Source organism: Microcebus murinus, chromosome 23 (genome assembly GCF_040939455.1).
Source record: "Microcebus murinus isolate Inina chromosome 23, M.murinus_Inina_mat1.0, whole genome shotgun sequence".
NCBI classification, from domain to species: domain Eukaryota; kingdom Metazoa; phylum Chordata; class Mammalia; order Primates; family Cheirogaleidae; genus Microcebus; species Microcebus murinus.
In genome coordinates, this window is record NC_134126.1 from 21,485,203 (window position 1) to 21,510,789 (window position 25,587).

A 25,587-nucleotide genomic window follows, 5' to 3' on the forward strand; every position below is an offset into this window, starting at 1 on the left:
ATTACTGAGCACATCATAAGCCTAAGACCAAGAATGCCAGAAGAGTTTTATTTTTATGTTTAGAAAAGAAACATGAAGTGTTGTTTATCTGTGTGTTGTGAAAAGTATATTAAAATAGCCCTTGATGACTACTTAGAAAAGCTTTTTCCTGCCATACCTTAATGTGACAACTGCAGTCCTGCCCAAATTCCTTTTCTCACGGAGTGAATTAATAGCATATTATTTCTTTCTTAGATTCTTTGGAATTGCTGCAGATTTTCTGACCAATTGTTATTCCTCACCTTAATGGTATTTTTTTTTCAGAAGATTTTAATTAAATTCAGTTCTTAGTATCATTTTTCAAATCTTTTTATTCTTTGAGTTTTTTTTTTTTTTTTTTACCACGTTTCTCATGCTTGTAGCTATAAATAGATAACTTATTAGGCATGTATTTGTGGATCAGGTACTCTGGAAACTGCTTTATGTGCATTATCTCATTTAATCCTTCCATTGACCAAGTATAGTTATTATTTTCATCTTACAGAGGAATAAAGTAAGGCTCAGAGAGGTTAAAGAGTATGCTCAAGATTTTACAATTAGAAACTCAAACATAATATTCAAATTCAGGACTGATTTCAAAGCCCAAGTTCTTAACAATGAGCTCTTAACAATAGAGCCCAAAGCTGTATTACAATGTCTTTAGATTTTTTTTTTTTACCTTAATGAGTATCTTTGTGTGTCTCCGATCCCTTTCTGGGGATAGAGAAGAGAAAATATGTCTTAATGCTAATGCTGGTCTGAGTTCTCAGACAGTTACTTCTTTTTTTTTTTTTTTTTTTTTTTTTTTGAGACAGAGTCTCGCTTTGTTGTCCAGGCTAGAGTGAGTGCCCTGGCGTCTAGCTCACAGCAACCTCAAACTCCTGGGCTTGAGTGATCCTTCTGCCTCAGCCTCCCGAGTAGCTGGGACTACAGGCATGCACCACCATGCCCGGCTAATTTTTTATATATATATCAGTTGGCCAATTAATTTCTTTCTATTTATAGTAGAGACGGGGTCTCGCTCTTGCTCAGGCTGGTTTTGAACTCCTGACCTTGAGCAATCCGCCCGCCTCGGCCTCCCAAGAGCTAGGATTACAGGCGTGAGCCACAGCGCCCGGCCAGACAGTTACTTCTTGATCCAAGCTGATTTAATGTTAAGCAATCTCTAAGACCTGTTTAGTTTCATGAGTCGAATAAGAGGAATTTCAGGTCTTTTCAGATGTTTCTCTCCTTCCCTTAAGTTTACTTGTCGTGAAGATGACACATGGTCAGTGTTGCTAATTATACTTTGTTCTTTTCCTTGAATCTTGTCAAAAAATAGAACCACCTTCTCTCCTTCTGTTTCCCTCCCTCCCATTCAATAACTCAGTAGTGACCCTCGGTCCTAGAAATGTCACTAGAAGCCACTCTTCCGTTAGACTCCCATTTGTTAGCTTTGGTTCTCCCTGGTTTGTTCACGTAAGAGCTTCATTTATATGACTAGTTTCCTAGTACCTCTTTCCACGCTTGCAGAAAAAAAAGAGCAGTTCTAACTTCTTAAAGTTAGATAACAGTGGAACACAATAGAGCATGCAGTTTAAGTTGGCTACTCAGCCAGGTAAAAAGAAGTATATCCGGGATTTGTTCCTGTTTTGACCAGAAAACATTCAATTGTGTGTTCGTATGGCAGGAATCACCAACCTCTGTCACCCCGGGGCACAGTAGCCTGTGTCATAGGGCTGATGACAAGCCCACTGCTCCAATGTGTCAGGTAAAGAAGAGAGAAGGGGGAAGAAGAAAAGGAAGCCACTAAAGACAGGAGACAGGACGCTTGTAGAGTGCTGCCAGTGATTGCTTTCGTTGTCTGTCTTTGAATGTGTCCGTGTAAATTTGGGACCACAACGTTAGAAGTTGTTCTTATTTTCTTTGACAGATGCCAACAAGAATATGTGCTGTAAAGATCCTTCTAGTATAATAATTAGGCCAATATTTCAGAGTGGAGCAGCTTTTGACCATGTATACGTGACCTTGTATGTAAAGCTCTTGTATGTAAAGGAAGTCTGACCTGGGTCATTGTGTTAGCTTATATCATGTTCATCGATCTGCTGTTCCTGTGGATAGATGACAATTGTGTATAAAAGATTAACTTCTTGTTTTACTCTGTCTTCTATTCTCTACCAATTGCAAGTAAATCAGTTTTACGTATGTCTTAACACATTTGTAACTCATTATGTTATGGACCTGTGGGAGTCAAATTTACAAATGCCGAATCTGCAGGTGCCAAAAGTTCAGGCTGATTTTCCTATGGTCCTTACAACCATCCATCTTGTATTTCAGCTCCCTGGTTGTGGACAAGTCTTATTTCTTCTGCCTTCTTGGGGACAGGGGCAATCTTTTACTCATTTTTATGTTCTCCAGAAGTTTTTCACAGAGTATCCTGCAATTAAATGTGTCTTCATGAAATGAATGAATGAATACTATGTTTTTAAATGAGATCCTTTCCCAGAGTGGAAATAAGTAGAGTATTGGGTAGGAAAAGAAAATCCTCCATTTGAAATTAGGATGGGCTGTCTGAAAATGAAAAAGCAAATCAGGTTTTAATGCATAGACTGAGTAATCTAGATGTAATTGTGAATGTTATACTTGCTAGATATCACTCCTGGTTTTCTTGTGTGTGTGTGTGTGTGTGTGTGTGTGTGTATGTGTGTGTGTGTGTGTGTATGTGTGTGTTTAGGGTGAAACAAAGTTTATTGAGGGAAGGACAAGATAGGTTTACAGAACAAGAACAAGATAAAGGTTTACAGAGTACAAGCAGGATACATTTGCCACAGAAAGATGAACAAACTCCTCTGTCATAAAAAAAGGGGCCCACACCTGGGTTTTTAGATCAAGATTTTTTTTTAGGTTCATCCAAGTTGTTGCATTTTTTTTCTTCTTTATATTTATTTATTTTCTTTTTTATATTTCTTTTCTTTTTTTTTTTTTTTTAGACCAAGATTTAGTATAGTAAATAAACCTTTTTTTTTTTTTTTGATGGGGGAGGATATAAGAAAAAAAATAAGAATGGAAGGAAAAAGGTAAAAGTTTGCTCTGGCAGGCTACACAGATGAACTAGACTCTTGGGGAAGTCTGTCTTGTGACCCCATCTCATACTATAGTCTCTTTCCAAAACCAACTCGGCGCTGAAGTTTTCATTATAAACCTAGAGGAGGGTCCAGCTGTGCCTCATCAAGACCAGTGAATAAAAGTTGGAATACCCTAGCACAGGGGCCCTCAAACTTTTTAAACAAGGGGCCAGTTCACTGTCACTGAGACCGTTGGAGAGTGCGCACTGCAGGCCCGGGACGAGTCGGCTGCTAAGCAGGACAGGCAGCGGCGGCAAAAACACCCGGAGTGCTGGATAAATGTCCTAGGCAGGTGGCCTGTGGCCCACGGGCCGTAGTTTGAGGACGCCTGCCCTAGCAGCACCGACAGCCTGCAGCCACTGTAGAGCTCTTACACAGCAGTTGTGTCCATGAACTAACGTTTCATTGCAGCACTGTGAGAACGTATAAAAGGAAGTTTGATTTTAGAGTTTTCTCAGGCCATTCCCAGTCCTACATAATTACTATCATCTGTAGATTTTAAGAACTTATTGAAGAAATGTAATTTAAAAAATCTTGCCTATGCCACTGGGGAGGGGGTTTATACCATAGTAAGTAATTTGTATTTTTTTTTAAGCAGCACAAATTTAACTATGAATTCTGACTTCTTCCATGGTATTCTCCTTTATGTATACAAAATGGGCAGCACTCCTGTTGTCTTATTTATAGCCAAATATGTTTTGATGAATATGGCATGAAAAGATGCAATATTTTTTTTTTTTTTTTGAGGCAGAGTCTCACTGTGTTGCCTGGGCTAGAGTGAGGTGGCGTCAGCCTAGCTCACAGCAGCCTCAAACTCCTGGGCTCAAGCGATCCTCCTGCCTCAGCCTCCCAGGTAGCTGGGACTACAGGCATGTGCCACCATGGCCTGCTAATTTCATACACACACACACACACACACATTTTTTTTTAAGTTGTCCAGGTAATTTCTATTTTTCTTTTTTTTTTTTTACTAGAGACAGTGTCTCACTCTTGCTCAGGCTGGTCTTGAACTCCTGAGCCCAAACGATCCTCCCATCTCAGCCTCCCAGAGTGCTAGGATTACAGGCGGGAGCCACTGTGCCTGGCTAAGATGCAATTTTTAACTATAGTTTTGCTGTGATCAGCATGATACAATTACTAGTAGTGCTGTGTCAAAAGTAAGTATTTAATGTAGCAACTGCTTTATTCTGAGCTAGGTCATTAGTTCCCAGGGAAATGCTTGTCTTGGGAGAAAAGATTAAATATAAGGTATGTGTGAAACATGTTCCCCCTCATAGCTTTATAGAAAAACCTAAAGGGTCTTTACATGTTTACCTCTAGAAGGGACCTGGATTGGTTGTTGAAGTGATTCGATTCTCCTGCCCTCATGCCATGTTATGGGAGGAACTGACTTTGTATTTGGCCAGAGCCATGGGATTGGAGGGGAAAGAGGAGGTAGGTACCAAGGCACAGTGTTTATTATAGGAGGGTTGCCTTTTGACCTATTCTTTATTACTAGTAGCTAACATTTATTAGCACATATACTATGTGGCACTTACTGAGCTAAGCTGCTAAATCTAAACTCTCAGAACAGACTTTTGAGCTATATGCTACTGTTAGCCTTTATTTTATAGATGAGACACTCATGCTTAAGAAAGGTTAAATAGGATTTGTCAAATGAGTGAGAGGTGGGGTCAGGACTTGAATTCAGGCATCTCTGGCTCCAGAGACTGTTCTGGAATAATCCTTTAACTTCAGTTCTCTTTCCTCATTCATTTGTTTAGCCAGCCAACATAGTTGATTTGATGTGTGCTATGAATAAGCACTCTGGGCTCAAGGAATCACTGCTTAAATAGAAGAGGCTGGATGTCTTTAGCCCTATGGTCGTTCCTCTTCATGGATTTAGGCTCAGTACAGAAGCTATGTTTGTAGTTACACTCGCCTTCTTTGTTATTCCGGTGGTAGAGATGGGGAGTTGGAGGTCTAGGTCAGTCTATTTTGGACTTCTCTTTAGGTCTGCTTCTCCCAGCTCAGTGTCCATCAGCATTTCTTTATTCATCTATTCTCAATAATTACATAAAAGAGAGTTTCATACCCTTTGTCTAATGAGGCTTTGATCCAGGCGGTTATCACAGATTTCGTGAACTCAGAATGTTCCTCTTTTCCCCCTTGCCGAAGAATTCCAAAGGCTGCCTCCAGGCCTTTCCAGGGGAGTCTTCCTCCCCTGAGAAGCATTCGTCTTTTCTGAGTCTGGGAGGCTTGTTGATGTCTTTTGTCTTGTGGCAGCCTCCTGACTGCTGGAAAAGACAGGAGGCCCACTTATAAGTGCTCAGAATAAAAATACAAAACACAGAAAGCACGCGATGATATTAGCGAGGATGGTGGTGGTGGTGGTGGGAGGTGAGGGACATGATCTCATTTATGCTCCACCTTCCTCTCCACCATCCTTCCATTGTCATTAGCTGCACTGATACTCCAGTTAGACTCAGTTCATTGCTTTCTATCCAGTATATTTGTTTTGTAAGTATTGTTTACTGCCAAGCCAAGTGTGGTGTGTAGATGGCAGTTTCTTTTGTTGACCATGTTTTTGTTTTTCCTTGAGTTTAGCAAATGCCTCGCCCTTTAATCTCCTTGGTTGTCTTTCTGATTGTCTTTCCACGCACCTCCAACTGCTTTGTGAAATGCCTCTCGTATAACTTTCTACATGGTCTTCAGTCCCCTCCACCCCCTTACCCTCACTCTGATTGAAGACATCCCTCTTGGAACCCTTTGATTTCCTGTTCCCATCTGCTTTGGGAAGAGTAACACTTCCTTATAAAGACATCCAAACAATTCTCCTGTTTTCAAATCCTTCCCTACCCACAATTTACCCACTTCCCTTCCAAAACAGAATACCCGGTACCTTGCGCCTCTCAAGTTAAACTTACAGAGGACCAATTGAGCTTGTTCTGCCAGGTTTTTACTTTCTGTATTTGTGTTTTGTGGTGTGAGGTTTCTGAAATCCCCTTGTTTCATCAACACGAAGCTTTGAGCCTCTCTGTCTTGTTCTCCTCATCCATCTGAAGTGGTTTTTTTTTCCATTGGGAAAAGGGTGGAAATATTTATATTTTGCCACTTCAGCTCAGCCATCTCTTAACTTCTAGCTCCAAATTCCTAATGATTGACTGGATTAAAGTAGCCAGGCAGAGCAAGGAATTAAATAAATGTAGGTATTCTAAACCCATTCTGTGTTATCTTTTTCCTTTTGTCCTATTCTATTCTTCAATATCTGATACATATGACAATGTGCTTACCTTTTTTTTTTTCCTTAGGGGAGGAGTCTTTCTCTAGTGAGAGATCTTTTCCTTCAATTGCGTATTTTATTGGACAATCCAACCTGTCTGCTCTGTGTTTTCTGTTAAATAATAAGCCCACCTCTATGAGTTAGGTTGTAAAGGTAACTTGTCTCATATTAGTACTACAACTTAAAGAAGACAAGGAGAATTTAGAGTTAATAGAGAACCATAGAGATAAAGGGTGAAGAAATAGTACTTAAAAAGAAAAATTATTAATAAAAAAGGTAGGATTAGTCATGTTGGAGAATATGAGGCAGTAAATATCATGATAAGAGAGTGAAAGATTTTAGGAGAAAATGGATAAAATTAGCAGTAGAATATACAAATAGCATAATAGAACATAAAAATAGCAGAGTAAGTATATTTTACAAAGAAAAAATTTTAACACAGTGAAGATTGTTACTGGAATTAGTTATTAAGATATGGTCACCTTCAGTTGTTTTTGTGTGTGTTTAGCCATCATCTAAAACTTCTAATGTAAGCACATAAATAAGTGCCACTATATTTTTTCCCAAATGAGTTTATTCTGACTTGAGAGTGTCCATGCACAGGTAGTAGAAAGAAATCTTCATTCTTCAATGCTTACCTATTTTAAATGCTGTATTAGGATCCTCATTTATGAATCTGACTTAAGTGCAGCAATCCCCTTGAAAACTAATGACTTTAGGCCGGGCACGGTGGCTCACACCTGTAATCCTAGCACTCTGGGAGGCTGAGGCGGGCGGATTGCTCGAGGTCAGGAGTTCGAAACCAGCCTGAGCAAGAGCAAGACCCCGTCTCTACTATAAATAGAAAGAAATTAATTGACCAACTAATATATATAGAAAAAATTAATTGGGCATGGTGGTACATGCCTGTAGTCCCAGCTATTTGGGAGGCTGAGGCAGCATGATTGCTTGAGCCCAGGAGTTTGAGGTTGCTGTGAGCTAGGCTGACACCACAGCACTCACTCTAGCCTGGGTAACAAAGCGAGACTCTGTCTAAAAAAAAAGGAAACTAATGACTTCATAAGGCTCCAGTGTTTGATTAAATAGAGCAGTTTTCAAAAATCATGCGTAATAGTAACATAACAGAATATTGAAATTTTTATTCTTGTGCTGTATTTGTTTGGAACTCCCATTGCTTCTATTTCAAATGTTGCATTTATGTGAAATAAAATGAGCTTGGCTATAATGTTCACCCCAAACCTGTCCATAATTCAAACTCTTATTTTCTTTTTGAACCATTATATATACCTTTGCCATCCCCTTTTCTCTTTTTTACTTCACACCTTTTGTAGATTATCCTAAACCCTAGAACATTTTCCAGATGGTGGTTGTAAATAAATTTTCATCCATTGGTTTCTTTCTTGCCCCTTCCTCTGTCTGGGCTGATCTCTTCCCAGCTGCCTGGTGTATCTGCAGCTCTTTGTGTTTTCACCCTCACCTTGAATTTCAGATGACTTGGTAGGCAGAGAGGGTATCTCTTCTTGTTCTTTGGGAAATACCACAATCAATGTTATGTGCTGTGCGAATAATAGTTTTTGAGGAAATGATATGTAAATATAAGGATGTATAGTCATTTGCTGTTTGGCCCAAGTAGTGTTTCCGGTAGTTCCCGCTTGGTTACATTTCTCAGAAGCTGATGTTGGGACCGCTTCTTCTGAAGCTGAGGTTCTGTGACATGACACTGTAGCTATTGAGAGAAGGAATTGTTGACATTTTTGATGGTTGATCATACCCAGGGCCATGCCTGAGATCCACAGTTCTATCTATTGCAAGCTGGATATTGGGAGACATTCTGCTTCTTAGACCTCCTGTCACACGAGGACACTGAGACTTTGATGTCTTTCTTTTTGGGTTGAATTTTTCCTTTATTAAAGCTTTTCTGCCATCTTGGGGGAATTACGCTTAAGGTAAACCCAATAAGAGAAACATGTTGTAACATGAGCTTGGGTTTTTTGACTCTTAAGTGTGATTCCTTTCTGTCTCATACTATGCAGCTTCTTATTGAAGTTCTTAGGAAAACTCATTATTCACTCATTTGATAGGTAAAGAAATGGAAGTCTTGGCATTTGTCATAGCTTCTGGATTTGGCAGTAATTTGGGAAGCAATTTTAGGAGTATGCAATAAGAGACTTTTAAAAATGTATAGCTTTTGACTTGGTAATAGTTCTGAAGAATCTACTCTAAAAAAGGAATCAGAGGTAAAGGCAACTCTTTGAACAATAGCAAACAATTAGACCCAACCTAACATTTCAACTATAGAGGATGGTTAAATAAATGGTAGAATATATGTGTATGTATGCATATGTATATGAATATGTATATGTACCTGAATGTGTATATGAATATATGTATGTAGAAGATATATAGGTAGAATATATGTAGAATATTATGCAACACTTTAAAATTTTTGAGAAGTTTTCAGTAGCAGGGGCAAATAATACTTAGTAATCATAAATAATGAAAGATAGCATATAAGGTAGTACAATCCCAATTATAGAAATGATTAAAACATATACTTAATTAAAAGTGTGGGATAAAATTTGCAAAAGTTTTAACATTGGTTCTCTCTGTGTGGTGACATGGGCAATTTTTTTTTCCTTTTCATTTTCTATACTTTCCAATATTCTTATAATGAATTTATAATCAGAAAATATTAAAGGTTATTAAAATTTTTTAGTTAAAGTAGAAAAAGAGTGACATTTCTAACCCCAGTAATTCAAAAGAATGAAAACGCATGCATGTCCCAGCACTCAAGTGGTTTTAATCGCTTCTAATTTTGAAAAGGAATGCTTGATCCCAGGTTTTTTTTAGAAAGCAAATATACTACATTGTACATTTTGCTTTTAGTCAATAGATGATTGTTTATGATGCTGAAAGCCACGTGGTAACAGAAGAGTGTTCGAAACATTATTTGTGAATTGGAGTCTTACAGAAGTATTGACCTAAGGGTAAAAGACTGAGCTTTGGAGCATCGAGCTCTGGAACTTTGGCCAGGTTATAGAGCCTCACTTTCTTTACCTATAAATTGGGATTGTGACAATTAAATGAGATAATGCTTGCAAACATCTTTAGCACAATCCTTGGCACACAGAAATCATTTAAATGCCATCATAGCTGAAATGGTAAGTAAAGCTGTTGTTATACTACTACTACTGAAGGAACACGTCTTCCAAATTGCCTTATATATAGCATTTAGGAGGGGTGGACCTTATTAAATGGTCTAAAAATTTTTTTTCTAATACAACATTAATAATCCAAAGAGTGTATGAAAGAGAAAGTCTATGTTTCTTCTCTACCCCTCCTTTTCATCTCTCTGGGGGATGGAAATGCACCCTGGCTGTCTCTTTCTCCAAGCTCACACACAGGATGGCTGGTTTTGCTTTGGTTTTGCTTTACATATTACTCTGTAGCTTTTCCTACTTAGCAGCACACCATGAACATTGCTCAGAGTCAGCATAGATTTAATGAATTCTTAATAACCGTATAGTACCCTAGATAGTGTGGATATGCCAAAGTGTATTTGAACTGTGTATTATGGGTACTTAGAATGTCACCAGTCTCCACCCTCTACTACAAGCGATGTTTCCTGTGACATCCTTATGCATATCTTTAAGATTTGTTGCTTTTATTTCTAATGAAAGTTTCCCCAAAGTGGCATTGCTGAGTCACAGTGTGTGCTAATTATAGTGCAAAGGGATTTGGGGTTGCAAAAGCTGTACAAAACTTTGCTGGATTCTGCCCTCTTACAACCTAATTGAACAGGTATGTGTTTATTTTCCCAAGGGATTTCTTTGCTTATGTACACAAATATTAGCAAATGGTGTTTATTTGCAGAGAGGTTTGGAATCCTTAGCAATCTGAAACATAGCTATACATCAGAAGAGCAAAGGAAGCCTCTCGAATTAGGTTTACTCTGTGTAGCATTTTGTATTTACTGGATAGAAAGTGTACATGTTGGGCCCGGCGCAGTGGCTCATGCCTGTAATCCTAGCACTGAGGGAGCCCGAGGTGGGAGGATTGCTTGAGGCCAGGAGTTTGAGACCATCCTGAGCAAGAGTGAGACCCCATTTCTCCAAAAGTAGAAAAAAATTAGCCAGGCATGGTGGTGTGCACTGGTTGTCCCAGCTACTCAGGAGGCTGAGGCAGGAAGATGGAGTCCAGGAGTTTGAGGTTACAGTGAGGTGTGATGATGCCACTGCATACTAGCTGGGGTGACAGAGTGAGACTCTGTCTCAAAAAACAATGTACTTACATGTTGAAGTCTTTCAGTTTTTTGTTTTTTTTTTTTTGAGACAGAGTCTCGCTTTGTTGCCCAGGCTAGAGTGAGTGCCGTGGCGTCAGCCTAGCTCACAGCAACTTCAATCTCCTGGGCTCAAGTGATCCTCCTGCCTCAGCCTCCCAAGTAGCTGGGACTACAGGCATGCGCCACCATGCCCGGCTAATTTTTTGTATATATATTTTTAGTTGGCCAATTAATTTCTTTATATTTTTAGTAGAGGTGGGGTCTCGCTCAGGCTGGTTTCGAACTCCTGACCTCGAGTGATCCGCCCACCTCGGCCTTCCAGAGTGCTAGGATTACAGGCATGAGCCATCGCGCTCGGCCAGAAGTCTTTCAGTGTTTAAGAGCTGAGAGCCCCACCTGCACACTGAAGCACTTGACATCTACCCTCCTGTTCCTTAATGGGTGCCTACCCTACAGAGCTGCAGGCAGGGCCAGAGCCATCTCCACATGCAGCATCTCGTCCCCAGAGGCCCTGGCTTGCTCAGCGCTGATGCAACCAGCTGAGCAAATCTTTTGAGGTCACCGATGGTAACAGGAACGACAGTATGCTAACAAATTGTTTTTACAACAGCAAAGTTACTGTGCTCATGGTAGACAGGTTCTTTTTCTTTGTAATGTCACTGAGAGCTACTTAGTATGACAGAAGTTGTTCCAAGTGCCCACTTAAATCCTGCGGGGTATGCATATGTCATATTTGTCTTTACAAGGCAGAGGACAGAGAGAAGAAAGGACGGTCGTGGTGAGTTTATGGTGCATGTGTGTGCATGTAGTGTACCTTTAGTAAGTAGCACGACCATCTCGGTTTAGAAGCTTTGCTTTCCCCCATTAGTAATTAACACTTGATTACATCAGTTGAGATTATACAACTCTTTAACAGCTGACGCTAGTTCATACCTGTTTTCATTCTTTCTCCCGTGTGATTCAGCTTTTTGGCACTGAGGAAGCAATTGCATTATAACACTTTATTTTCTTTTTTCCTTTTTTTTTGAGACGGAGTCTTGCTTTGTCACCCCAGCTAGAGTGGAGTGGCATCATCATAGCTTACCGCAACCTCAAATTCCTGGACTCAAGTGATCCTCCTGCTTCAGGCTCCTGAGTAGCTGAGTCTACAAGTGTGCACCACCACGCCTGGCTAATTTTTCTGTCTTTGGTAGATAGAGACAGGGTCTTGCTCTTGCTCAGGCTGGTCTCGAACTCCTGACCTCAAGCAATCCTCCCGCCTCGGTCTCCCAGAGCGTTAGGGTTACTGGCATGCGCCACTGCGCCCTGCCTATTTTAACACTTTAGAACCTGCTTGGTTGTACTCCTGAGTCACCGGAGTGGTCACATGTCTGAAACCCACTACCTCTCATGGTCCCAAGTCAGTGGGCCCTGTAGTTGCTTGTTTTGCTTTCACGTTTTGTCCTTGTGGCGTATATCTTTAACTTAAATCCTCTGCACTGTAACTATTGGCTTGTTGGGAAGAAGTTTTTATGGCCGCGGTACTTAGCAGTCAATGTGTTTCCTTGGGCTTCCTGCAGGGTACAGCAACAATAATAGCAACAATAATAATGGCAGTGAGAACAAACACATAAGTAGTGCTTGCCATCTGTTGAGAATTTATGTATTATTAACTCATTTAATCTGCCTAAGGACTCTGGGTGGTGGATGGTGTTAACATCCCCACGTTAGACGTGAAGTCGTGGTTGTGCAGCTTGTTGAGTGGCTCATGCGTGGAAGTGAATCCGCATCTGGGTGGGGCTCGCTGCTGGGGCAGAGGAACCCGTGAACAAGGTGGGAGGCTCAGAGCCCGGTGGTGCAGAGTTGGCAGAGTCACTTGGCCACCGTTGCTTGATGTTTGGATAGGAAGTGACACCCCGGCCCCCAGAGGGAAGTTGGAGGGGGCTCACTCAGGCAGGAGCAGGAAGGAAATAGGGGAAAGGGAGGTGTGGAAAGCTTTGCTTAGGGGGGTTCCAGGCAACCGCCTCTCACGGAGCGCCCCTCTTGGCCAGTTCTGCTCCTGCAGGGCTCAAGCATGCAGGAGAAGAAGCATGAGCAAATTAAAGGTGTGTTTTGTCTTCAGCAAGTTTCTTTTGCTTTGATGAGTGAGCCATATGCCGAGGCTGGAAAACCTCTCTAACTGCTTTTGTGGTTGCGTTTTTCAAATCTTTTTTTTTTTTTTTTTTTTTGAGACAGAGTCTTGCTTTGTTGCCTAGGCTAGAGTGAGTGCCATGGCGTCAGCCAAGCTCACAGCAACCTCAATCTCCTGGCTCAAGCAATCCTTCTGCCTCAGCCTCCCAAGTAGCTGGGACTACAGGCATGCACCACCATGCCCGGCTAATTTTTTTATACATATATATATTAGTTGGCCAATTAATTTCTTTCTATTTATAGTAGAGACGGGGTCTCGCTCTTGCTCAGGCTGGTTTCGAACTCCTGATCTCGAGCAATCCGCCCGCCTCGGCCTCCCAGAGAGCTAGGATTACAGGCGTGAGCCACCACGCCCGGCCTTCAAATCGGTTTTTAAAGGAGAGGTTCTGTGCAACATGCTCGGGTTCTCCCACTCTGCAACAGAGAGGGGCAGTAGGTGGAGGGTCGTCTGGGTAAGAGGCACTGGTGGGTGCTGTGCTGGGGTAGGACCCTGGTTCTGCCACCATGCCCTCTGGGTAGAGCGTGCAAGGGCTGACATTGGGTCCCAGATTCAGGGTCCATCTCTGCCCATATGTGAGTGGCATCCACCGTGGGTGAGCAAAGATAGGCTGCTGACGGTGTGTCACAGCCGTCCCTGTGGAGTGCGGTTGCTTGCTGTTGTCACTGTTAGTTTTATATCACTAGGTGATCGCTCTTAACTACCTTTCTGTGTAATAGCAGCATGGTTCACTGGGTAAGAACACAGGGTCAGAGGGAGCTCTGCGTCCTGAATTTGACTATCCTTAGTCACTGTGTGATCTTGGGCAAGCTCTTTCACCTCCTTAGCCTCCGTGCTCTCATCTGTGAAATGGGATGACAAGAACAGACTTCTCACAGCGCTTTTGAAGATGACGAAGATGATGGTCAGCAGAGTGCCCCCATCATTGTGTCTGCTTTATAAATGTGGGTGTTCCTCATCATCTCCTCGGGGCTCTGACACTTGCGGGGATCTCCCTCCCATTCTGGTTCCTGGCTGTAATGAGCTCTTGCATTCCTGGACATGTATCGCTGTGGCTGAAGATACTGACAGCAAAAGGAACTGGAATTGGAGAGTCGCAGATTCCACGTCTCTCAAAGGAGGGTGGAGTGTCTTAGGACAAAGCATTCCTGGCGTGAATAGTCAAAGCTCATTTGAGAAGTGAAACCGGAGTCAGGTGTTCTGATGGAATTGATTATGCAAGCTGGGCCAGCCAAGCGTCCCTCACTTTATGCCAGATTGATTATTCTTTACATTTTAAATAACTTGTCGTTTTCTCAAAAAAAAAAAAAACGAAGCAAAAAGCTGTTGCTTGTCAGTTTGATCTAGTTAAATGCAAGTTGGATTTTGGAAGCATAGAGGAGTGAGGTGGGAGGGAAAATTCTGACCCCCTTTTGTCTGTAACAAAGTAGGCACTGTTATCTATTTTACCAGGTGACTGTGCAAGGTATCATTTGAGAAATACTTTTTATTAAAAACAAATTGCATGGAAATTTCAGACCCATGCAAAACTGGAGGGAGAATAGTATGCCCCGTGACATACCTGTCCCCCACCTTTAAGGACTGTCAACCCATGGCAGTATTGCCCGATCTGTACCCACTCCTAATTCCCCCCACTCCTGTGATTTTTTAAGTAAAAGTCCAGGCATTATTTTATCCATAAACATTCAAGACGTACTCGGAATACCTTAAGAGAAATGTTTTGGTAAGGTCAAAAATGAAAATGGTTGCATGTTCCTTCTTGCGGAAAAGTCACGTCTCTAGAAATCTCAAGGCAGTCATCCTCAAAGCCAGAGGGTGGGGAAATGATCTTTTTGAACAGGAAGCTGGGGGGAGGCTTTTTCAAACTAGTTTAATCTCCCAGAGGCTTGTCTCCTACAGCACCCCCACCCCACCCTGATAGTTCATGGAGCTGGTTTGCTATTTGAGAAGTGCAGGGTAGAGAACCACCACTTAGGGGAAAAGAGATTCCAGGTAATTGGGGCCCCACCCTCTCAAGAGCATGTTTGCTGTTGTTTTTAACCACTATGGATGGGACTTATTTAAAAATGAATTTTGTTTTCTGCCTTCTTAAGCAGATGATGATGCTGGCTATTATTTAATTGTTCCTTTTTTTACTATGGGGCATTGGGGACACAGCTTTCTATACGGTGGAGTGCTGATTTTCATGGTTTACCTGTCACCTCCCTTACTGCCTTATTTCATGTCAGTGTGCTTGTCTGTCATAGCCCCTTGTCTCTTTGAAATCTGTTAAGGGCTAAGAAGCAAGGTCGAGGAACTTGTAAGAAACTTTGACTGCTGAGTGGCTCCATTTCTTGGTTTTCAGCTGTGTTCTGTGTAGATGAGGTTGCTGTGTGGCCATCTTTCATATAGGTGAGGTGACACTGTAAATGGGTGTAATATAGCAGGAATCTCTCTTGTAATTTCAAATATAGCTTAAAAGTCTCTGAACAATAAATGCTGGCGTGGTTGCAGAGAGAGAGGAACACTCCTACACTGCTGGTGGGACTGCAAACTAGTTCAACCTCTGTGGAAAGCAATATGGAGATACCTTAAAGCGATACAAGTGACTCTACCATTTGATCCAGCAATCCCATTGCTGGGCATCTACCCAAAAGATCCAATGACACTCTACAAAAAAGACACCTGCACTCGAATGTTTATAGCAGCACAATTCATAATTGCAAGGCTGTGGAAACAGCCCAAGTGCCCATCAATCCAAGAGTGGATTAATAAAATGTGGTATATGTATACCATGGAGTACTATTCAGCTCTAAGAAACAATGGTGATATAGCACATCTTATATTTTCCTGGTTAGAGCTGGAACCCATACTATTAAGTAAAGTTTCCCAAGAATGGAAAAACAAACACCACATATACTCACTAGCAAATTGGTATTAACTGAACAGCACCTAAGTGGTCACATAGGTACTACAGTAAAAGGGTATTGGGCAGGTGGGAGGGGGCAGGGGGGCGGGTATATACATATATAATGAGTGAGATGTGCACCATCTGGGGGATGGTCATGCTGGAGACTGAGACTTGTGAGGGGAGGTGGAAAATGGGCATTTATTGAAAACTGAAAATCTGTACCCCCATAATATGCTGAAATAAAAAAAAGGCTTTAAAGGTCTTCTATGTGGTTAGTGCACAAGAAAGCTGGAAAATGTGTTTTGGGACAAATTTTCATCTCAACACTGGATGTTTGAAAGTGAGTTCAAGTGAGGAACTCAAGTGAGAAACTTCAAGTGAGGAAAGTGAGGAAGATAATGGACTTTTCAAACTTTTTTTTTTAAGTTTTCTTTTATACTTCTTTTTTTAATCTTTTCCCACTTTTGTTTACATGGCAAGGATCAAACATGTTTTTTTACAGCTTTTGTTGTTGCAGTTATTTTCTTTAGCAACTAAAATTGGGGGTTTTTGTCTTAAACCTTGTACAAAAACTTGGCTAAAAATAATTTAATGTAGGGATATGATTTGGGCACTATGTAGCTCTAAAACTGATAGAAGAAACTAATAATCTACTTTTCAGCAAACAAAACTCTAATTTCCTTTCTGCCCATCTTTAAGGGGAAACCGGAGGAGCAATTTTCAAAATTATTTTTCCCATTCTCTCCAATCCCAGCTCCTTTTTAACTTCTCATTAGGAAAAGGACATAGTAGTTATCAAAACTGAGCTGTGTCTTATGTTGGTTTATACACATGATGGACTAGTTGCATCAATTTTTCCTTTCTTACACCGATATCAAGGTTCCATAGTGCTGTGAGGTGTGCTTGGGAGTCGTAAAGATACAGAATTCCAGAGACTGTTGGTAAGGGTAGAATATAGCTGAACAGCAGTTTTCTCTTGGTGATTTCAGAACTTACCTTTAGTGGGAAAAAAAAAAAGTCAAGTATACATAACATAGCATGGGAAGTAAAAACAAAGTGTGACCATGTTGAGGATTTGGATTTGAATGTCTGTCTTCATTTCCCTGTGCAGGTAATTCATTGAAGACTAAATACAGACTGTGCAGGGAACTCAGTGTATTTGGTGGATATTTGTGAAAGATCTCTTTACTTTTTACCCATTGTATTTAAAAACTTCTTTGATCAGCCAAATGACCTTTTCTATACCTTTTCTGTGTTATGAGAAAACTGTCTTTGCTTTGCGTTTTTAACTTTGATATTTCTCGTTGACTTTTGTTTGTTTGTTTTTTTAAATTAAAAATGAGAGTACAAAATACTGGAATCCATAGCACATAGTTAAAGATGGAAACTTATGTATTAGAGCTTTTATTTTAGGAGGCTGATTGACTACATAAGAGTGAATTTTAGAAACAACTTTGAAGCTTTTCTATATGTTTTCTTCCACTGTAGCACATTCTACAAAAAGGCCTTTAAAAGTGTAGTGTTTACAGAGCAAATAACCCAACAATTTGCTTTCAGCAGTCCTGGGCACACTAGAATACTTTTTGTCACCATCAGTTGTTCCATTGTGTTTTTTTTATAAGGAACTTGCATGGGATGTACTCTCTCTCTAGTGTGTGAAACTACTACCCCAAGAGCTGGCAAAGGAAAATTTGGATGTTCTTTTGGAAATCCGGTTCTATTTTTCCCACTAGAAAAGCTCCAGTGAGCTGAATAACTTTCTTCTCATGGCCACTCTCAATAGCTTAACCCTCTCTTTTTTTTGAGTGGGGGTGGGGAGGTGGATGGGGGGAACAGGGTCTTGCTATGTTGCCCAGGCTGGTCTTGAACTCCTGGACTCAAGTGATCCTCCTGCCTCAGCCTCCTGACTAGCTGGGATTACAGGCACACACTACCACACCCAATCTTTAACCCTGTCTTAAAGGGCTGAAAAGTCAGACCCATCTAAGGCTCCAAATTCCTCGAATGATTTGAAGAGTCGTTGAGGTCACCCTGGCAACTCCTGCCCCATGTTAGTGTCAAAAACTCAAACTATCTCAGGATTCGTTCTCTCTGTCATCACAGTGACCAACATCTCTCTAGCTTCCTGCCATGTACAAAGCTCCATTTTATGATTATAGGAGGCCGCAAAGCCAGATCTTTCCTTTCAGGATTCTAATTGGGGAGCTGCAACATGTCGGGGAGTCACTCCAGTATGAGAGGAGCTGTGAGGTGCCAGAAAGCTGTAGAGACACAGCCTTACGGGTTATAAGGCCAGAGGAATTTGGGATCAATATTCCGCTAGAAAAAAAAAAGGACAACTGGCAACGCTAGGCTGTATACCCACATCTTACTGGCCAACATAAGGAATCTTCTTCCCCACTGAGGATGGGTTCTTAGGGGACTCTTAGTCCCATGATTGTCTCCTTTGTGTTTCAGGTGTCCGAGTTTGGGGGATAACCAGGTAGCAGTGGTTGGGCTACCATGAAGAATGCATGCTTCAGCTTTTTGCCCTTGGTCCGTTTTCTCATGGGATTGTCACAGCTTCGTGTTAAACTCTGTGTTCTCTTTGCCTGTTTTCCTTTTAAAAGACTTTCCCCACGGTAGATGGTAAGGTGTTCAAGTCCCCCACTCACCGCTTGGCTATCCTTTGAGCAAACCTAGCATCCCATAAGAGGACCAGGAAGGGAATGTGCCCATGCCTACTGAGTGCTCACTAGAAGCATCTTCTCATTTACTTTTCCTAGACAGGTGGGGTAGATGTTATCTTTATAGATGAGTAAACTGAGGGCTGAGAGAAGATGTGTCATTTGCCATTCACTCCAGACCTCTCTGGTTAGAGCAATGGCTCGCACGTGTTTCTCTCCCTGACAGTAGACCTTGGTTCTTAGAACTCCGCAGCTTCACTGCGGTTCTCCCTCCTTGAATCCAGTCAGCCTTCTTTCCCCAGTCTTGCCTCTTTAACGTTCAGTTTCAAATCACTTTACTGAGACAAAGAGCCTGGAAAGAGTTCAGGGAGCCTAGAGAGTTCAGGGAGTTTGAGGCACTTTCCCTGTCATTTCCCCCCAGTGCTTCATATTCCAAATTCCTCTAGTCTCTAAAGGGCGAAAGTCTAGTTCTTTCATGCCATGACACTCTTCTTCCTAAAATGCACCCAGGAAAAAGAGGATTTGAAATTAGAAAAAAATGGGAAAAAAAAATTAGGAATCAGTATTATTTCCCCATCTATATCTTTTTGAAAAGTTGCTTTAATTTCTGTGAATGGGTCTCGGCAACAATTGTAGCTTAATGTTGTCTACTAGATATGGTCTTGAGTAGATAAATAAAATTATATACTTTAAGTGACTTTTTATTTTATTTTTTTAAATAGACATTAACCCCAGCCCCAGCCCCACCCCAGCCTTCTCTGCTATCAACATCCCAGACCAGAGCGGCACCTTTGTTACAACTGATGAACCTACGTGAGCACATCATTGTCACCCAGAGTTCACAATTTGCATTGGGGTCATGCTTTGCCTTTTTATTTTTAAATAAAAATTATAAAAAAGCTTCTTCTTAAAAAATAAGTAACTATACTTACTATATGTCTCTCTTTTTTTCTATTAAAAAGAATCTTATAGTAAATAGAACGAAGACTCTCTAATTCTGTCTCTTCTGAAAAGCAATTTTTAGCAGGAAAATCAGGTGTCACAAACATGTGACCTTTCTGTGAGCATATGGCATTTAGTTCTAGGTTTATAACGTTCGTGTGATGCAGTGACTATGATGAGGCCCCAGAGAGCCGCATGCGGGAGGCTGGGAAGGTGCCAGGAGCCAGACCAGTTAACAGAAAGGAGATGCTTGGAGTGGATCTCACATAAGGCCACTTTATGTTGGGATATTTTAATCCCTGCTCTAAGGCCAAAGGACAGGAATTGGGCATAAAATTCAGCAGGGCTAGATGTTTCTGGCTCAGTTTAAAGAAAAAAATACAGCAGGGAGGAGCTGAGTTATGTTTGAGGCAGAGCTGTTTGGCTGTGTGGATAGTTAAAAGGTGGAATTTTGACACATCTGCTTATGGCTTCTTTTAGAGCTTCAAAGTAGTGGTTAATTCGTAGACTATTAAGATGTTAAAACGGAAAGGGACTAAGAGATCATCTTCTCTAACTGTGTTGTTACAGGTTAGTGTCAAGGAGGTTGTTTACCTGGGATAATGTAGACGTAGCCCTTCCTCTGAAGGTGAGGCATGTCTTAAACGAGTGCCCGAAGTTCTTTCCAGAAACATAGCTCTATGGCTATGCAAGTTTTGGGTGTAAACGTCATGAGCTTTTAATGTAGGTAAATGATGTGTATGTTAGAGATTTTAAAAAAAATGTGTTTCTAGCTCTGGGGAAGTTCAGAGTCAAAATATGCTAATATTTTAAATATAAGTTAGATTTATATGTTAAAATAAGCACAGATGACCGTGGGAGTTCAGACAGAAAAGATTATCTGATGGTAAGAATCAGAGCAGTCTATTGAAAGAGGCAGCACCATTTAGATGGAGCCTCGAAGGATAGGCATGAGCTTGTTTATTGGTACTTGCACTTTTTAACTTCTGATTATGAACATTTTTAGGTCTGCAGAAAAGCTAATAGAACAGTGCAGTGAGTATCTGTATACCACTGCCTAGATTCGATAGCTGTTAACATTTTGTCATATTTGTTTCGACTCTCTAGTTTGTAGATGTGTTTGCATATGTACAGATTGTTTTTTAACCTTTTGAAAGTAAGTTACGGTCATCTTGACTTTTTTTACCCCTAATATATCCACTGACACCTCCTCACACCATTCTCCTACATAACCACAATTCCATTATTAAAAACCGAAGAAAATTAACAAAAATACGTCAATATCATCTAATTTCTATTCTCTATTTTCAGATTTCCCTAATTGTATACTAAATCTTTTATAGCTATTTTTTTTTCAAACCTGGATTTAATCAAGTTTCACATACACAATTTTGTTTTCCTGATTCCTATGTACCTCTTTTATTCTAGGGCCATCCAGTTGGCCTCCTTCTCTTTGTTTCATGCATGATGTTGACTTTTAGAAGGACCAGACCAGTTGTCTTATAACTTTTTTTGTTAATTCTGTATCTTGCAAGTTTCTTGCAAATTGAAGATTTAGAAAGTTTTTTTAAAACTCAGACTAGGTATTTTCTGGGAGATATATTGCCAGATCATCTGTTAGCCATGAATATAAAGACATTGCTCCTGACACACCATTTTCAGTGGAGAGTGGACTTTAGAATAATTTTTATTTGCAAAAGTAATATAAGGCAGTTGTAAAATGCTGGAACAGTTTAGAAATATGCAGAGTTTTATTTGATATCATCAAGTAGCCCTGCCTGAAATAATACTTTTGTTGAACTTAGTCTTCCCTGTTTATGTGTTTTTGTTTGTTATAAATACTGTGATCATCTATACACATGGTTGTGAAGTTTGCTTTTTGTTTCACTAGCTGTGCATTGTGACTAGTGTCCCATAGAATATGCAGTAGAGATTGTTTTTGTTGGGATAAATGTGTACCAAGCCAGCCACATTCTTTCCTAGGTGTTTATGGTAAGACACACCCAAAGGTAGAGTGCCTGGCCCAGGATTAGAGATGTGGCTTCTGCCCACAGAGCAAATATTAATATTTTTCTCTGTTGGAGGCTCTCTGGTTAATGTAGGAATTGACTCTTGGCATCTTCTGCCCTGTGCTTTAATAAGTTGAAAGGAATTTGTGAGTAGTAAACACCTAAGCGCTCTGTATATGAATGTTGGCTTCCCCCCACCCCCTACTTCTTTTTGGGTGAGTCCCTCATATCTTTTGTGTACATATCAAGAGATCAGATTGGCTATCTTGGAGGTAAACACGATCCTGTGCCAACACGAAGTGATTTAGAAATGTTAATATATTTTACCAAGCCAGAGTTTCTAGCACATGTATTTTAAGCCGTCATAAAACATATACCTGTCATGTTAAGGAATGTGCCAGGGGCAGGTATCAAAGACCTGCTGTGGGAGTCTGGGGAGTGTGTTTTGCTGTGTTGTAGGGTTATGCCCTGACAGCCTCCGTGAGGCACGGGTACTGGCAGGGGGTGGTTTATAAATATCGAAGTCATTTTATTTATTAATTCAAGAATTCCTGCAAGGAACGGTTACTCCTATTTGTATATCCAAGTGTCACGGGGCTCAGGGGTAATTCTGTGCCGGCAGAGGGATGAAGGGCATAAAGTCTGGGTGGATTGCCCGAGTTAGGGACTCAAGTTAGCAAAACGATCATGATCAGGACATAGTCCTTGGAGCTTAATGGAGACCAGAACCTTTAGACGGCAGAGCTTTCTGGACATTTCTGGCTGCTTTGAAAGATAAGTTTAATGAGCCTCCCAGCAAGAGCATTGCTGGCTCTGGGTGGAATGGTAAAGCCACTTTTGTTATTTTTATTCTTGTGTTCTCCATGGCAATCATGTCATCATTTTCATTTGGTGGAATGTCAGGGTGTCAGTTAATAGTAAGTTAAATTGCCTGTAGTTGGGTGACATGGCTTTTGCATCAAGCATTTTATAAAGGACCAGGATGATAAGGTAGTCCCCCACTTCTAACTATTTATTGAAAAAAAAGGACAAAGTTGTGATTTTAAGTGCACTGAATAATTCATATATTTCCGTTTTTTTTGAACAAGTGGAAAGCAGCTAACTGTATTAAATGTGTATTCCCACCATTTCATATCATCCATTCTAAGTAAATAAAGTAAATTATAAAATAAAAAATATGACAATAAAAGCAAATAATGTTATAAAAGTAAAGAAACAGGGTTGCAAAGAGTGAGGCGGAGCAAGATCCAGTTTTAAGTTCATTAAGGCACTTAAATCGTTGAACCTCACTTTTTTTTCATCTGCAAAATAGGTATAATGAAATCAACACCACAGGACTGTTCATGAGGTTGAAATGATGTATCTAGAAATTAAAAAAAAAAAATAACTCACCAGTGTTCAAATTCTACGCCTAGTGTTTTCTTGAGTAGATAGTATTGTATATACTGAAAAACTGTATTGTAGGAAATAACTCACCAGTGTTCAAATTCTACTCCTGGCGTTTTCTTGAGTAGATGGTATTGTATATACTGAAAAACTGTATTGCAGATACAATACAGATAGTACTGTATATACTGAAAAACGATACAGATACTATTGTCTATAGTGAAAATAGCACGTGAACTGAAGTTGCATGGACATTAGTTTGAATTTGGATTTGCTATTTACACTGTGCATCTGCGAGTGAGTTGTTTAATAATCTCTCCGGACCTTCGTTTCTTCCATTGAAACGTGGCTTTTATCATGTCACCCCTCTAAGGTAACGTGGCCAGGACACTTAGGAGCTACAGAGCTCGCAGGTCACCGAATGCGGGTGTTCATCTGTCAGGAGGGGGTGTGCACACGCGTGTGCAGTGCGCGCCATGCCGTCCACAGTGTCCCTTTCAGTGGGTGACCGTGCCGTTTCTTCTCTGCCTGCAGCTACCTTCCAGAGGGCCACAGCGGGCATGGACACCCTTTTCGCTACCTGCAGGAGCACGGGTGATAGTGGCGACATCCGGTCACGGAGCTGCTGAGGCCGTCTCGGGGGCGTGTGCGCCAGGACAGGAGGGCGGCGTCTGAGGGCCACGGAGCCATGCCTTTCGGTCTGAAGCTCCGCCGGACACGGCGCTACAACGTCCTGAGCAAGAACTGCTTCGTCACTCGCATCCGCCTGCTGGACAGCAACGTGATCGAGTGCACGCTGTCGGTGGAGAGCACGGGGCAAGAGTGCCTGGAGGCCGTGGCCCAGAGGCTGGAGTTGCGGGAGGTAAGAGAGACAGGCAGGCAGACAGACAGACAGACAGACAGACAGACAGTGTGTGTGTGTGTGTGTGTGTGTGTGTGTGTGTGTGTGTGTGTGTGTGTGTGTGTGTGTGTGTGTGTGTGTGTGTGTGTGTGTTGGGTGTATAAGGGAGACCCCAGCCGAGCGCGGTGGCTCACGTCTGTAATCCTAGCACTCTGGGAGGCCGAGGCAGGACGATTGCTCGGGGTCAGGAGTTCGAAACCAGCCTGAGCAAGAGCCCATCTCTACTAAAAATAGAAATTAATTGACCAACTAAAAATATATATACAAAAAATTAGCCGGGCATGGTTGCTCACGCCTGCAGTCCCAGCTACTCGGGAGGCTGAGGCAGGAGGATCGCTTGAGCCCAGGAGTCTGAGGTTGCTGTGAGCTAGGCTGACGCCACGGCACTCACTCTAGCCTGGGCAACAAAGCGAGACTCTGTCTCTAAATGAATGAATGAATGCATGCATGCATGCGTGCATAGGGAACCGGCCATCTGTTTCTTGGCGCACCTGCGTGTTTTTCAGCCTAAGCAGCGTGCTTGTAAGAGTCCTGTTATTCTTAGCATGGGCGTGATCTTAACCTTCAGAGGATGGGGGACCTGAGCCGATGTCACGACAAGTAAGGACAGCACCTAAAGCTGGCACAGGGTGGCAGTCCCCCTTTGTTTCAGCCAGGAAGGAGGGAGGTTTTGGGGGAGGGAGTTGAAAACGAGAGACTCTCCCGACCAAAGTCATTCTTTCTCTCTCTTTAAAACAATGGAGCTGATGGCTGGTATTCTGGCTGCGTGTCAAGGAGAAAACGCCCACGTGCAGATGGATGCAGCCGCTTTTTTTTGTTTGTTTGTTTCTATATTTTCCTCTTCGAAAAGAAGACAAGGAGAAAAAAGCATTTAAAGTGAGCGTGACCAGCGAGGCTTTTTGTGGGAGCTTGTAAAACAGGGGTTTCGTCCCTTTTGAGCTTGCGCGTGGCCCGAGTTGTCCTTGCTTTGTCTGCGAGACCACTTTTAGGCAGACCCGGGGTGAACTGTGTAGACAGTCGTGTCATTACTCTTTAGAAGAGACTCTCCGGGCAGTGTGCTGGGGTTTATGACAGGCAAGCCCTGCCGCTTTCAGCCTGACAGACATTCAGGACAAGGGACTTTTGTGAGAAACCCCGACTTGAGCATTGGCGTTATTTACGAAGATAAATAAAGTACAATTTTGGCCGGGCGCAGTGGCTCATGCCTGTAATCCTAGCACTCTGGGAGGCCAGGGCGGGCGGATTGCTCGAGGTCAGGAGTTCGAAACCAGCCTGAGCAAGAGCAAGACCCCTGTCTCTACTATAAATAGAAAGAAATTAATTGGTCAACTAATATATATACAAAAAATTAGCCGGGCATGGTGGCGCATGCCTGTAGTCCCAGCTACTCGGGAGGCTGAGGCAGGAGGATCACTTGAGCCCAGGAGTTGGAGGTTGCTGTGAGCTAGGCTGACACCACGGCACTCACTCTAGCTTGGGCAACAAGTGAGACTCTGTCTTAAAATAAAATAAAATAAAATAAAATAAAATAAAATAAAATAAAATAAAATAAGGTACAATTTTGTCTTCAAGACTCGTACAGAACAGTAGGGGAGTCCAGCCTTTAAATAAACAGTTAAGACTGAATGCGATCTGTGCTAAAATAGAACGCAGGGGCAGGCCTGAAAGGCAGTGGCTCTCCTTAGAGTTGTGCAGTGTGCAGTCTGGCCCACTGAACGGGGTAGCCTTGCCAGCGGGAGAGAACGACTCAGTGAAAGATGAACAAAGCTTTTATACTTTTTGAATCGGGACTCGAGGGATACGTATGAGTTCAGCAGGTGGTAAAGAAGGCAAGGTCATCTTTAGCATGGGGAGCTGGATTTTCAAGGAGCCAAGGGTGTGAAAGAGCAGCCACCATTCTTAGGGGCTGAGAAGGCACCTCTGCGAATCACCAGGTAGAGCTAGTGTGCACGGGGAAAGG

At 41.7% G+C, this 25,587-nt stretch overlaps 1 protein-coding gene across 1 annotated transcript in view; it reads left to right on the forward strand.

The window, feature by feature from the left end:
• Positions 1 to 25,587, forward strand: part of PTPN14 (protein tyrosine phosphatase non-receptor type 14) — a 173,638-nt gene that overhangs the window by 42,946 nt on the left and 105,105 nt on the right. The window contains exon 2 of the mRNA XM_020284420.2: positions 23,261 to 23,588. Within this exon, the coding sequence (XP_020140009.2) occupies positions 23,415 to 23,588 (174 nt within the window). The 5' untranslated portion in view covers positions 23,261 to 23,414. The remainder of the gene's footprint in view (positions 1 to 23,260; positions 23,589 to 25,587) is intronic.